The 14,125-nt window shown below is 42.4% G+C and overlaps 1 protein-coding gene across 1 annotated transcript in view; it reads right to left on the reverse strand.

Moving 5' to 3' along the window:
* The window catches only part of LOC119652047 (ETV5-related protein Ets96B), a 51,996-nt gene that overhangs the window by 17,932 nt on the left and 19,939 nt on the right, over window positions 1-14,125 (reverse strand). The window contains exons 2-4 of the mRNA XM_038055982.1: window positions 4,808-4,982; window positions 4,501-4,620; window positions 32-101 (exon numbers count right to left, since the gene is read on the reverse strand). Coding sequence (XP_037911910.1) covers window positions 32-101; window positions 4,501-4,620; window positions 4,808-4,982 — 365 coding nt within the window. The remainder of the gene's footprint in view (window positions 1-31; window positions 102-4,500; window positions 4,621-4,807; window positions 4,983-14,125) is intronic.

A 14,125-nucleotide genomic window follows, 5' to 3' on the forward strand; every position in this document is an offset into this window, starting at 1 on the left:
CTCCGTCCCTCGACTATAATATGATTCTTACCGATAGCAATAAGGGTGCGTCGCAGCAGGTATGTCGAAAAAAGATGTTCTGTCATTACGAATTCCTTTGACTGGAAATTTTGAGAAAGCACATCATAAAGGCGGTTTTCGGTTGGGGGTATAACTTGTTCAAAAGATAAAAATTATAAGTCAATATGTTATTCTATTTGCAGAAATGGAAAGTTGGATGAATGATGGAGACAAATTTTGCGGAGAAAAGTTTCATTTAATATAGGAGGGAATAGAAATGTTATTGATGCGGTGCTTTGAAAGTTCTTATACTTGCGAGGATATGTACGTTATCTGGCAATGACAAGGATATAGTTGCTCTAATTCAAGGCACAGAGGAGATGTTTTTATGTACACGATATATTTTAAATGAGAATAAACATAAATCGGAAAATATTCAGTAGTTTTTGCGAATCTAAGATCTGCCTTTAGACAGTTTTAGCAGTGCTATTTTATTTTCAATTTCTTAGTAAGCAGATGGTGACGACTCAATGTTCAAGAGTGCGAATCCAATCAGGAAATTCTTCATATATATTCATTCAGAGAAGAGTCAATATAAAACTTCTAATTGTTGATAATGGCAAGGGTATTATTCTCAGAAAAACAATTACAGTTTATCATTCTAATGAAAGCTCACCTAAGATACTCAGATTTACACGACAAATAAATTCGAATTGTGCTCACTGAATAATAATTTATTAGAATGATTGTGAGGAGTAGGGGATCGCATTAGGCGCATTCATAGACATCGAAGGTGCCTTCAATTATGCCTCATTCACAGCAACTAGTGATGCGGAAAGACAGCATGGAATCGAACCGTTGTTATTCAGTTGGATCCTTCACATGATGAAGTGGAGAAAAATCCACATAAGGTCGGCCAGGGGGGGATTCTCTCTCCTCTGTTATGGCTCTTGGTAATGGATACTATTAGAATCTCTTCCGACAGTCGATCAGCATTATCTACACTGAACGGCAACGACATTTCAAGCCAGTTGGTGTGAAGTTGTCATCAGGTGCCGCTGAACCTTGGCCGACTGAACGAAACATTCCTGATGTGGATGCCAGGACACTCAAACATCGATGATAATTAGAAGGCTGGAACGCCAAAGGTCTGGATCCACAATGATGGGACCAGAGCTAGATTTTGGCATCTGACCATCCACTTTCAAGTCTACTCTGAAGAGTGAAATTGCAAGGATTCACGCAACCGAGTGGAGAAATTTCAACTCTCGCCTGCAGGCAAAAATCCTTGTGAAAAAACCTGGGGCTGCTAGAACGACATTTTTGTTGTCCCTTAAGAAGATGGATATGAAAACTCTAGCGGAGCTTTTAACGGGACACTGCTCTTTTAATGGAATTATGGAAAAGATCGGGGTTGTGGTTTCGGATATAAGTAACCAATGTGAGGAGGAGGAAGGGGCAGCCCTGCACTTCATATGCAGCTGCCCGGCCAATGAAGAATATGTACACTCTCTACCTCTGGAGGATGTTCTCAGATTCACTAAAACTTGCGAACGTCGTTGGGGGGAAGCCTTTGAATAGACGATTTACGGGAATAGTACAGTAGAATACACGGGGGGTTGGGGTTTGGGCATGATACCACAAGACGGAGAAGCCTTTGAACTACCCCTAAAATCAAATTTAGGTATGTTTTCTGAGTTGTTCAAACCATACATACAAGGGGAGTTAGTCGTACTATCATTCTTAAAGTTGGTAAACCTCCAGACGGACCATCTTCCTATAAACTCATATACATACATATCTTTTAGACGGTTTAGGAAAACCTTTGGAGAAGGTAATTTATAATATCTTACCCACGGTTGTTGGTAGCTTGGCCAAAAATGTAATTCACGAAAGCGAGAAATAAGTAATGTGTTCAATTAGACTGATTGGAATTTGGCAGCTACTAATAGAAAATTTTTTTCCGATTTGTTTTTTTAATATATCAGGGCGTAAGTGGATTGCTTTCGGTCCAGATTGATATGTTACATATTTTCGAATTTATAGCAACCCCTTAGGGGTCGTTTGCCATTTTTAACGGGTCGCTCGCAATAGGGAGAGCGACGTCTCCGCGGTGCCCGGGTAAGTAGTTCTTACCCCCTAGCTGGCGGTATAGCTGCGTTTTAAGTAGTAGCCTTGAGAAAACCTCTCGGTGAAACGCGAACCAGGGGGAGTCCTCGGAGCCGTCGATAGTTTTTTGCCGACGTCGATGGGGTGATTGGTATCACTCTACTCCCTAGGATGATACCTAGCTGTGCCAAGGTGGTAGCTGTGACATGTATCAGGAGTCAGACCCTTTGGGACCCTGGTCGGAAAGTTTGCATTGAACCAGTATTGGTAGGCCCTTTTGCCCCGATCCGCGAGTTTCGGAATCACCTCAGCGTAGGTTAGCCCGGAACTGGGGTAGAGGCTTTGTCGAATTATGCGGCACGCTCCTGTGATTCATTCGATTGTCCGCGTTTCTTCATGAAAGCTACGTGGTTGTTCCGAAGATCTGAGCGGATTACATTATGCTAATCTTCTCGTTCCCCCATTCGTCATGGTGTTAGGAGTTTGTGGCATAAAGATACAGTTTTCATTCCCCGGAGCGATACAACACGTGACATTTTGCGCCATTATATGCCACCCTGATAACAGCCATCAATTTCTCCGGAATGTCCCTCCTTTTAGAACACTTCTCACACATTGCATGCTATCGCTTTTAAAAATTACTGATTTATAATACATACACCATTCTTCAACGGTCCAAAGGATGTTAATGTGGTTGGCATAGACGGATTCTAGGCGGAGACCAGCCTATTCTATGTTGATCAAGCTTTCGAGATGTTCGTCCATGCATTCCAGGATGATTTTGGCTATTATCTTTCCAGGAACAGGAAGCATACATATACCCCTCCAGTTATCACACTCCAGACAGGTGCCCTCTTTCTTCCGCTCTTTCGGATTTTTAAGGTTTCCGCAGGAGCTACAATGAATGACTCCGCGGTAAAATTGTGAATCCGCATTTCCGCCATTTCATTCACTACAGGCGGAATTTCACTGGATGTTATACGGTTGAGAATAGTTCTTGAACCCTTGTACCTTTTTAGCTGGTCCTCATCGTGAAGGATGGCCGGTAACGCCCTTGAACGATCACCATCACTCATAGCGATCAATAAAACCTTCAATCTCTTACATTCATCGATCCGCTTCAACGATTCCGCAGTCTACGAGCGCCCCAGAAAAATACGTTTTTACTGATGGCCTAGTGCTCATTAATGTTCTAAGTCGAACTATTCGAGACACCCTCCTTCCAAGCGGCAAAATAATTTATCCATCGTCAAACGACAGCTGGGTTATATAAGTTGCCGATGTTAAACTTGGTTTGTCGATGGAATTCGCAATCAAGAGCCTGTCTGAAACCAACTCCCAGGTGCGATTACGGTAAGCATTAAACATTGGATTTATGCTACTTACGTCAAACTTTCCCGAGCACAATAGGATAATGCCGCAAGAGGGGAAGGGTAGGTTTCTGGAGTTCTACCACTGAACCCCACTTAACACGACAATGCTTAAATTGTAGTGCTGAAACTGGAGGTCCTCGATACCGTCGTCAAAGAGCATTTGCACATTCCAAAATCCAATTCTTGCTAGTATACTATCGCCGTAGGTATAACCGATATCCCTCGTAATCCACCCTTATCTGAGGCATGGATAACGTTTCGTTGGAAAGGTGGATTCGAAATTTACAGGTTTCCAACGCACAAATTTTGGCCTCTTTTAGTCACCTTTGACAACAAATAGGAAAAATTTTGTGTAATTTGCTTATCCCCAATCAAAGGGGGTAACTATTTCAGTGGAGTCTAAGATACATTAGATAGATCCCACCTACTCCCTCCCAATTCATACGTCCTCCTTTCTCAACCAGATTTTCCATTTTGAAGAGAGAAACATGAATCGCTAAAAATACCTATGCACATAACATAGGTTAAGTCAATGCCTACCTAAGTCAAATCAATTTTAAAGTAACAAGATTAAAATAATTCATAGCATCTTCGGAGCGAAACAGTTTTTCTTTTATTCTTAAAGGACATGGGACGAAAGATTTTGACTCGCTTAGATTGCCGAAAAGTGCATTATTGTATGTATTGTTCTTCCATAAACAATCCAATCAATTTATTGTATTTAGTTCTGTAATATTATCAATTCAAGTTAATAAAGTCGATAGATATATAGGAGAGCAAAAACAAACGAAACATTATTTGAAATACAAGAACTTGGTTGTGTGCTTAACAATGGAGGTAAACAAGGAGCACCCCTCGATGATTTAATAACGAACAGATAAAATTTTTCAATTGCCCGAAGCATACCTCGTGGATTGGAAACGTTTGCGTTTACTTTATTATAAAATTTGAACGATTTATTGCGCACGATGAAATCTTAAATCCAATATTCTGTTATTTCAATGAGATAAAACCTTACCATGATACTTCGATCCTGAGTAATCTTCTTGCGAATCTAATAACTTGGAAGGATGTGGACTGTACAAAAATAAGTTGGGTTCCTCACACTGATGGTACCACGTTTCTCTATGATGTGTGTCTAGCGGTGAAAGGAGAGATAATTTTTTAAAAATGTTAAATTGATAAATTCAGGATACACGGGTTGGTGGACTTTAAAATAGAATAAATATTCAGAATGAAAGATGTTTTGCTTTCATTTAACGAAAAAATCGCAAACAATTAATTATGCTCAATGCTCAGAACAAATTGACGGTCATTGTACAAACCTATTGATTCTATTGACGAAGGCGGTGGCTGAGTGGGTGCATGTGCTGTCGGCTCGTGAATGACCGGAGATCCTGTTTTCTTATTCAAGGAGAGAGGCTCGAATGTGTCGGTGGACAGCAGGTGGTTTCCATTTGGGACTGTCTGATGAAAGCTTTGGTGTGGAGATTGGTCCTGCTGTGAGAAGATTCCTCTTAATATTGAATATGGGGGTAGGTTATAATAATGAATGTAGGTAGAACCCGCAGACTTTAGGATTTGCGGCAAACTATATTCTTCCGAATTTAATAGTAGTTTTTTCTTATCCTTAAAGAGTAATAGAATGAAGTGATTATGTTAGGATAAATAATTAGATTTCACTATTTTGCTTATCTAAATTGGAGCGCAAGCAGTCTTAGAATGGTATTTCTTGTTTGGTAACAAGTAAGTAGCTAAATTTTCGTATTTTTTGGGGAATTCCCTTTGATGAAGAATATTTTATCACCATAAAAAGTAAGTAGATTTATCTGAATTTAACAATATTTTAAATTTTAAATGAAGCTTTACAGCTCTGGCTTAAAGCCCTATTTCAAAACGAGAAAAAATATATTTTACATAATTACTATAAACATACAAATAACTTTATATTAACGAGATCATGTGTGCTCGATCAGATCATGTGTGCACGAATGTTATAGTGCAAAAGTTAAAAACAACTTAATCATAATGTCGAAAGAGTTAATTTTTGGGCCTTAATCTGAGTGAAGTGAACAATGAAAATGAAAGATAAAATCTGGAACTCACTTTTAAATTTAGACTCTTCTTCTTCATCGATTATTATTATTATTCTGTTAAGGGAAAGTCGCACCACGTCCTTGAAGAACTATTGTGCCCCTTTTACTGGCTATAGTGTGCCTGTTGATCATAGTATCTCAAGCAGGCCAGTAACCGTTAGGAACTTTAGTATGTTCCCCACTTCCAGAAGTTTCAGCTTTGCATCTGGTATAAAGTGTTCTCCCAGGTGTATCGACCTACTTTGCACAAGTGCCGGACACTGTCCCAGGACGTGCATAGAGGTTTCGTCCTCTTCCTCACAGAACCTGCAGGCAGTGTCCGTAGATATCCCTAGCTTCCCTAGGGGGTAGTTCAGCCGACAATGACCAGTGAGAATTCCCACTATGATTCGGAGGTTCTTTTTGGTGAGGTTTAAGCAATCCTTTGTGCGCATGGGTTGGTATCCCCCAATAAGCACCCTGGACTGCTCCATCCCTGGTAGGCCTGCCCAATATAGTTCCCTCAACCGTTTCTCTTCGTTTCTTAGATTCATAGCCATGAAACCGTTTCCGATTCCACAGAAGGGTTCTGGCCCGTGTAAAGGCATCCCTGCTCCCTTCTTGGCTAGTTCATCCGCTGCCTCATTGCCTTCCAGCCCAGCATGGCCTGGAACCCAAAGTATCCAGACCTTGTTGGACGAGCCGAGTGTATTCAGTCTCTCAAGGCATTCCCATACCAGTTTAGAGTTCACCTGGTTGGACCTAAGTGCCTTGATCGCTGCTTGGCTATCGGTGAGAATAGCTATGTTCTGCCCCCTGTAGTTCCTTTGCAGATTAAAGGAGGCACATTTGTCTATGGCGTAAATTTCCGCCTGGAATATGCTAGTGTACCTGCCCATTGGCTAAAAGTACATTTTCCTTGGACCAATGACACCGGCACCCGCTCCCTCTGCTGTGAGGAATCCGTCAGTGTACCAAGTAATCAGTTGCTGGTTTAAGCCGTATGTCGCAGCCACGCTCTCCCAGTTTTCCTTGTTACTCCAACGTGTTTCAAACTTCTTATCGAAGTGAAACCTCGTTGTCATGTTGTCCCTCGGTATCAGTAATTCGGTATACCGCCTAGAAAGGATATCAATCTTCCTTCGATTTAGGCAGCTCCCCGCCTCACTCATGCAACCGGCCATCCTGAATATTGATCTCCTTGCCTGCATCTGTATGTGCAGATGGAGAGGGGTTAATCCCAGAAGGACCTCAAGGGATGCCGTTGGGCATGTCCTCATTGCCCCACTGATACACACGCAAGCCAGCCTTTGGAGCTTATGTAATTCCCTGGCTTGTGTGCTGAGTTGGGTTCTTTCTGCCCAGATTACCGCTCCATAGGTAATCATTGGTCTTACTATTGCAGTATATATCCAAAGTAGTATCTTCGAGCTACAACCCCATTTTTTTCCTGCTATGGATCTGGAAGTCATCAGAGCCCTCGTGGCTTTCCGACAAGTGTTTCCGACATGTGTCTTCCAGAGTAATTTTTGGTCTAGCGTGATTCCCAAGTATTTGACCTATGTTTCTCGTTTCACCTCCATATCATGTAATGTTATGGCTTTCAGGTGATCCAGCTTACGCCTCCTAGTGAATGGTACTATGGTGGTTTTGGTTGGGTTGATCCGCAGTCCCACCTTCCTGCACCAGGCACTAGTAACCCTTAATCCAGTTTGGATTCTATCACATAGGGTATCTTCATATTTGCCCCTACAGATTAGAACAATGTCGTCCGCGTAGCCCTGGACTTGTATTCCAGTATTCCAGGAGTTCATCCACTACCATACTCCACATCAGCGGCGATAGTACTCCGCCCTGTGGACAGCCTTGAGTGGTGTTCATGATAATAGAATTTGTACCTGTTTGTACCTCTATTTGTCTGCTTTCTAGCATTTTGCCCATCTAGAGTGCCAGGGTGTTTCCCACTCCTTTGCGGCTCAGGGCATCCTGTATCTCTGTGTGCGATGTGTTGTCGAATGCTCCTTCGATATCCAAAAACGCGCACAGTGCAATTTCTTTTGTTTCTATGGCGTCTCGTAGTACCTCTGTCAGCTGATACAGAGCAGTTTCAGTTGACCTTCCTGCCCGGTAAGCGTGTTGACAGTGATGTAAGGGATTGCGCTTTAGAACGTTAGTTCTAATATAGTTGTCTATGACCTTCTCCACCGTTTTGAGTACGAACGATGTTAGGCAGATTGGTCTGAAAGATTTAGGGTGAAAAGGATCCTTTTTACCCGCCTTCGGAATAAAGACCACTTTTGCCCGTCTCCATTCCCTTGGTATGTAACCCAGTGCTATGCTCCCCCTTACCACCCTCAGAAGAGACTCTAAGATAATTCCTAGGCCTCTCTGGATAAGTGCTGGGAAAATGCCATCTGCTCCGGGAGATTTCATTGGTTGAAAGGTTCCCACTGCCCATCTTAGCTTAGCTTCTGAGCATACCTCTTTTGCTAGTTTCCAGCTCTCTTTCCTTCCCCTTTTATTCGTTGTTGGGGTGTCAGGCAGATTATTGTCGCTTGCCGCCGAGGGGTAGGACCCCGGGAAATGAGTTCTGAGAAGCAGGTGTACCCTGTCCTCCTCATTCTCGGTGAATGTCCCATCTTCCTTTTTCAAGCAGACAGAGGATATTCCCTCGTCTTTGGCTACAGCCTTGTACAGCCTGGTTGCTTCTGTGATCTGTTCAATCCCTTCACAGAATTCCCTAAAGCTGTTCCGTTTCGCTTCCCTGATGGCGTTGCTATACGCAGTCAGTGCATTTTTATACCTCCGCCAGTCCCCGGTTCGTTTTGCCCGGTTAAAGAGTTTTCGTACCTCCGTTCTCATTCTGGCTAAGTTCCTGTTCCACCATGGTACATCCCTTGATGACTTGACTGTCTTGGCCGGACAGCTGGCCTCATATGCGTCAATGACGATTGTGTTGAGGTCTTCCACCACCGTTTCTAATTCTAATTCGCTCCTGATGTCACCGCTCCCTTGAAGGTGGGCAATGTTGTTGCTCAGGTGCATTGTGTAGGATTCCCAATCCGTTCTCTTGGGATTCCTTATTATTCTTTTTATTTCGGAGTTACCCTCAATGTCGAATCTGATGATCGATACCGCTACAGCCCAAATTGAGCCTTAGCCTGCCAGATGCATTACCTCCAATTATCTCACTTCAAAGACCTCGTCCTCCAGTTCGAAAATCTTAGAATTGATCTGCAATCTGCATCCATTGAGTCCTCCCAACAACGTTTCTTTGGCTTCCCTTTTGATCGACTCTAGCTTTCAGCACTCGTTTCGGAATCTTTCCCTCGTGCATTCGTTCAATGTGGCCAGCTCATTGCAATTTCCGGATTTTGACTGTGGTGGTGGGTCGTCAAATAACTCATACAATTCATGATTGTATCTGATTCGCCAGGTATCTCCTTCCTTTACGATTCCGAAAATCTTTCAGAGGACTTTTCTCTCGAAGATATCGATCTGCTTTTCCGACATTTGCATCAAGCCCCGCGTCTCGCATCCATACCGCAGTACTGGATGAATTAATATCTTGTAGACGAGTAGCTTATTGCGTCTGTGTACTTTTCTCGATCTCATCGGGACGACGGCATAAAGTGCTTTATAGCTTTCGCGTTTTTCGTTTTCACCCTTCGAGAGTAGGGCTCCTAGGTAATCGGTCCACCTGTTCGCAATCATACTCGCCCATTACAATGTTCTGTATACTAGCAGCCGTCTTTCGAGTTTGTTTAATGTATTTCGTTTTGGATTCATTGACCCTGAGCCCAAACTACTCTCACACTTCTTTGGCACAACGCATCGATTTGACAAGAATATTCACGCCTCTCCGTACGCCACCAGTCGCGTGGATTTTACCAACGAACCTCAGGTATCATCTGAGGTCACCTTCCTGACGACGTATTCGAGCACCATCCCCTTGCTTACGGCCTGTCACTATTGGAATCCTTTGTCTCAGCTTATTTTGAGTTTCTACCTGGCCCTCATTGTTAATCATTGTGTTTTTCACTCGCCGGACTAGCTTTCGTAGGATTTTTAGCTCGGTCATTATTCTGTACACTATCGTACGCCAAACAGAAGCTAACGAACAGTTGGTGCACATCGATGTCATATTCCCAGGACTTTTCAAGTACCTGCTTAACTGTGAATATCTGCCTCGTTGTCAATCGTCCGCATCTGAAGCCACCTTGGTATTCCTCGATGATATGTGTATACTCTCTCAGTCGCCGTTCGATTATATTCGTCAGTACGTGCACAGCACGCATAAATTTAAACATGGCATGGATGCGAATTATATCCAGAGAAAAAACCAGCTAGCATTTCTGACTAAAGCCGGTCGAAACTGAAATAATTTTTATTTGGCATTGAGAGAGTCCTGAATCTGCCATCTAGTTGATGGTGGATGGTACGAATGGTAATACCCATTAGATGGTTATGAAGGTCAGCTGTTGATCTGATCTGATCGCTGCGGTAATTTCAGCATTCATTTCCCTTCCCCCCTTGGATAATTCGCAGGCCGTTATTTTTGGTACTTCGATGCAAACTATGTGTGCTAACACCTGAATCTGGCCCCCCTTCCTCCTCAACTGTTGAAACCTTCAGGTAAGCTTTTGTGCCGTACCGGAAGATTTTATCCTCTGTAGGGGCATGAACCTGTATGAGGTTGATGTTTAGAAATTTGCCTCACAAGCGCAAAGCTCATACATGTTCATTGAAGGTATCCTTCTCCGGTACTGCTGTCTCCCCTGTAGAGGTGTGAACGTTAATACGGCTTATATTTCGAAATTTGCTGGTTGGCAGCTCTTGCTCTGCACAGGTAGCGAACGCTTCATCAGAAAATGCGCAAATCATTTCTTCGTTTTCGTTGGTAAGATCTTTCATGGCTGACTGATATGTATTATAGTCTTCCCTGTAAAGGGGGAGGGACAAGTTTTTAGACGCGCAGGATTCGCCTTCATCCTTCTGCGTCCGCAGTTTTTCATTAAAAAAGAACCCCCAACAATCACTACGTGGAGTTGGAGACAGGGTTTAGTAGTATAGCTGTTGGTATTAGTCTAGCAGGCGCTTCCCAAGTTTAATGCTGGAACCTATACTACCCTCTGATAAAAATAACGCAATCTCAGTTAGACGTAAACGTAAACCCGAATAATGAAAACACGGTTAGCAATTAGCGTGATCGAAACAATTTTCATATAAACGTTGAGTTGTAGCTAGGGCTTGACTTTGGATGCAAAAGTTTATTTGTGAAGAGAGTGAGCTATGTAGATGTAACAGCTCTCGAAATTCAATAATTATGTTTTTTTTTACCTGAAAATTTTGCAGTTTAACCAAAAAAAAATTGTATTAAAATGTTCGAATGTTCAAAATGCTCCTCCATTATTAAGCAATAAGAGAGTTTTTTACTGAAATTACGTATTTCTTTTGATAATATTTTGCTTAATATGTAGGTAGGTAGGTATCAGTGGCCGCTTCGAGGAGTCCAATTAGCGCTGTGGTGCGCCGTTTTGATGCCACAAACTCTTAAGACCGTGACTGCTGTTACGAGAGCAGAGAGGCAGAGTCTAGCCGGCTCGGATCTTCAGAGCCAGCCCGTAGCATTCACGAGGGAAAGCAGCTCTCCCACCCTGTAGCCAGAAATCTCTCTGAGGTCCCCAAAGAATGGTTTACCCAGTGTCCGTAGCCTGACTCTAGCTAGAGCTGGGCAATCGCAGAGAAAGTGCATGAGGGTTTCCCTTCCTTCTCTACAGTTTCAGCAATGCGAATTGGCGGGTATGCCGAGCCTGGCGGCATGGTAATTCGCCGTGATCTTGAATGCATTTGCGCGCGTCTGGCACAGGAGCTCTCGTGATCGGGCTATGTTGGCCCGCTTGATATGTAGTTTTTTTAGTTTTTAAACACCCTGTATACTAAGAGCTGGATTGCTGCGATCAGACGGTTAATATATTATACATAATGTTATTTATACCACAACAACTCAGTGAGGTAATGAGCTAAAACACTTGATTTTTTATGTATTACCTCAGAAGCAGAAATTTGATAAACTACACTTATCTTCCCAAATTGCCTAGCATAACGTAACATAATGGTATGAAACCGCATATTGACGAAGTTTTCTGCAGGACTGTATGTAATTTTAGGAGGACCTGCGTGGCACTAATTCAACAATATCCAATGTGTGTGTGTGAGAGAGAGAGCTTTACTCTAACTGTGGTTTACAAAAGTCAAATCTGTGATCGTCCATCATTTACATGTCCACTTCTTTGGCTCAGGTGGGGTGGCAATGGTTCCGTGCTTATTTATTGAGCTTAGTCAATTAAAATAGGTTCCGGCTCTCCTACTGAGCGGCTAAATTTCATTTAGCATGAATGCCTTAAACGCGCTAACAAACTGGTCGAATCTGGTTTTGACTAAGTTTACAATACAAGGGGTCTGTTAGCAATGACATCTAACTCAGGATTCCTGATTTTCCTGCAAATCATCATGCTTTCCTTGCCGTTTACTGAAAGCAAAGTTAAAATATCCAGTTGTGCTGAAGGTGTGCAGAACACTGTTACTTTATCGTGAAGGAGATACTACAGTTTTTGCTGTCTGAACTTTGTCATGATTGCCTTCTTCAGAAATTTAAAGTTATTTAAAGAATTACCGCTTACTGACAAGTGTGATCTGCTAAAGGCTAGTCTCAACATTCGTGTATTCAATTCTCTCCTCCTCACTGACAGAGTCTTCCTGTTTGAAAGCACTTCGCCCAGAACTCCGCGGTCATGACGTTCTATCAATAGTTTGACGCCTTGTTGATGGAAACTCAGCATCTCTTTATAGAAGCGTTGCATTTCTAAAGAGTATGGGCTTTCTTGCACAGTATGGGCTTTCTGTGGCCTCATCTTAGAGATTATGTCCTTTTAATAGCACATCTGTGAGCGTTTCCACATCAAATCCTTTCGCGGAACAATCCAGTCTTCCAGCATACCAATTAATCTCTCTAATGCTGGCTACTGGGATATCAGTCGACTTAGTCGACAGTGAATGAATACCTAAGTCAAATCAGGATAATAACCTCGTGTGAGCGCAATGCTGGACACATTGCCACCTATAGAGTACGGTGGTCCTGTAGTGTACCGTTATGGTCTTGAATGAAGTGCTCTAACACACTTCCAGGCCCTGATCCAATTAGATTGTTGCGCCAGCGGTTATTATTATTATTATTAATGCTGACTATACCATCAGATCATCTTCCTTATTAATGTGGACCTGAATCTGGCCCTCGGAAATTGGATGCATTTTCGGTCTTTGCTATAATGATATATAGTATCGTGATGTCTCCACAAGAACACGTAGCATAGTAAGTGTAGTTCGATTGCCCTATTCCTGGATGCTGAATTGCTTAGCAATTACTCTCTGACTAGACCCTTTTGTGCCAGTTTAACAATAAAGGGCTTCAGCTTCGCGGCCAATTGTTTTCTAACATCGCAATATATCAACAAAGAAAATTGCCGTGGAAAATTTAATGGGTCAATGCTATCAGCCAATGGAGAAATGCGTTATGAAACTGCTTCACATATTAACGCAGCCTGGATGACGTGGCGTTCCGTAATTGGCGTTCATTATGATCGTCTATCAACGAACGTCTCAAATCTAAAATTCACCGCAATGTCATCCGTCCTGTTACTCTCTATGGTTCTGAGTCCTGACCGACTATTAAAGACAATGAACGACTATAAAAGACAATGCGATAATAGAGACTAAGATGTCGCGTTGGACTAGTGGCGTGACACGTTTCGATTACATACGATCGATATCGGGTTGCATCGATTGTGTTGTGAGAGGGACATCTTCGATGGTATGGTCACATAATTCGCCCTAATCAGAATTTTCTTGCCGAGATTGGTCTGAACATTGAAGTCGATGGAAAACGACCAAGAAGCTGGCCGAAATAACGGTGATTTGATACGCTGGATGGGGATTTAAAAGCCTCGCGATTGATACCAGATCAGGCGAAACCAATCACGACAAGCTGACCCCGCTTGTAAATGGGACAAAGGCTGAAAAACAAGAAGTGTGATTTCCATCAACCTTGATAGTATCATGCTCTATAATATAGTATACATTAGCACAATCTGAAAACCTGATAATTCAAGGAAAAGCTTTATGGGGTTCAATTTAATTCCGTACAAATATAGTAACGCTATTATTGCTATATTACTATACTGTTGTTACTTCTATTTAAACAAAGGCTGCATAATGGCAGCTTTGTGTTTTTTTTCAGATTTTTCGGTTCTGATAAGGGGTCAGTGAAAGAAATTATCACTTCCCAGTCCACGCCTTCGCCCCTGTTGCATTAAAAGTCAAAACTGAGGTCAGTATAGGGAAGTAGTAATCGAGACCTTTCATTTGATACCACAGATGACTATATTCGTTGAAAAAAATTGTACCCCCGTATGGGGATCGCCCTTAAGCTCACCGTAGAACGATGTTATTTATTGCATATGAAGGATTCTAGAATGAATTTAAGTGTGTCTTTTTTATACATTTCTAAAA

The sequence above is a fragment of the Hermetia illucens genome, chromosome 3 (genome assembly GCF_905115235.1).
Source record: "Hermetia illucens chromosome 3, iHerIll2.2.curated.20191125, whole genome shotgun sequence".
In the NCBI taxonomy this organism is placed as follows: Eukaryota; Metazoa; Arthropoda; class Insecta; order Diptera; family Stratiomyidae; genus Hermetia; species Hermetia illucens.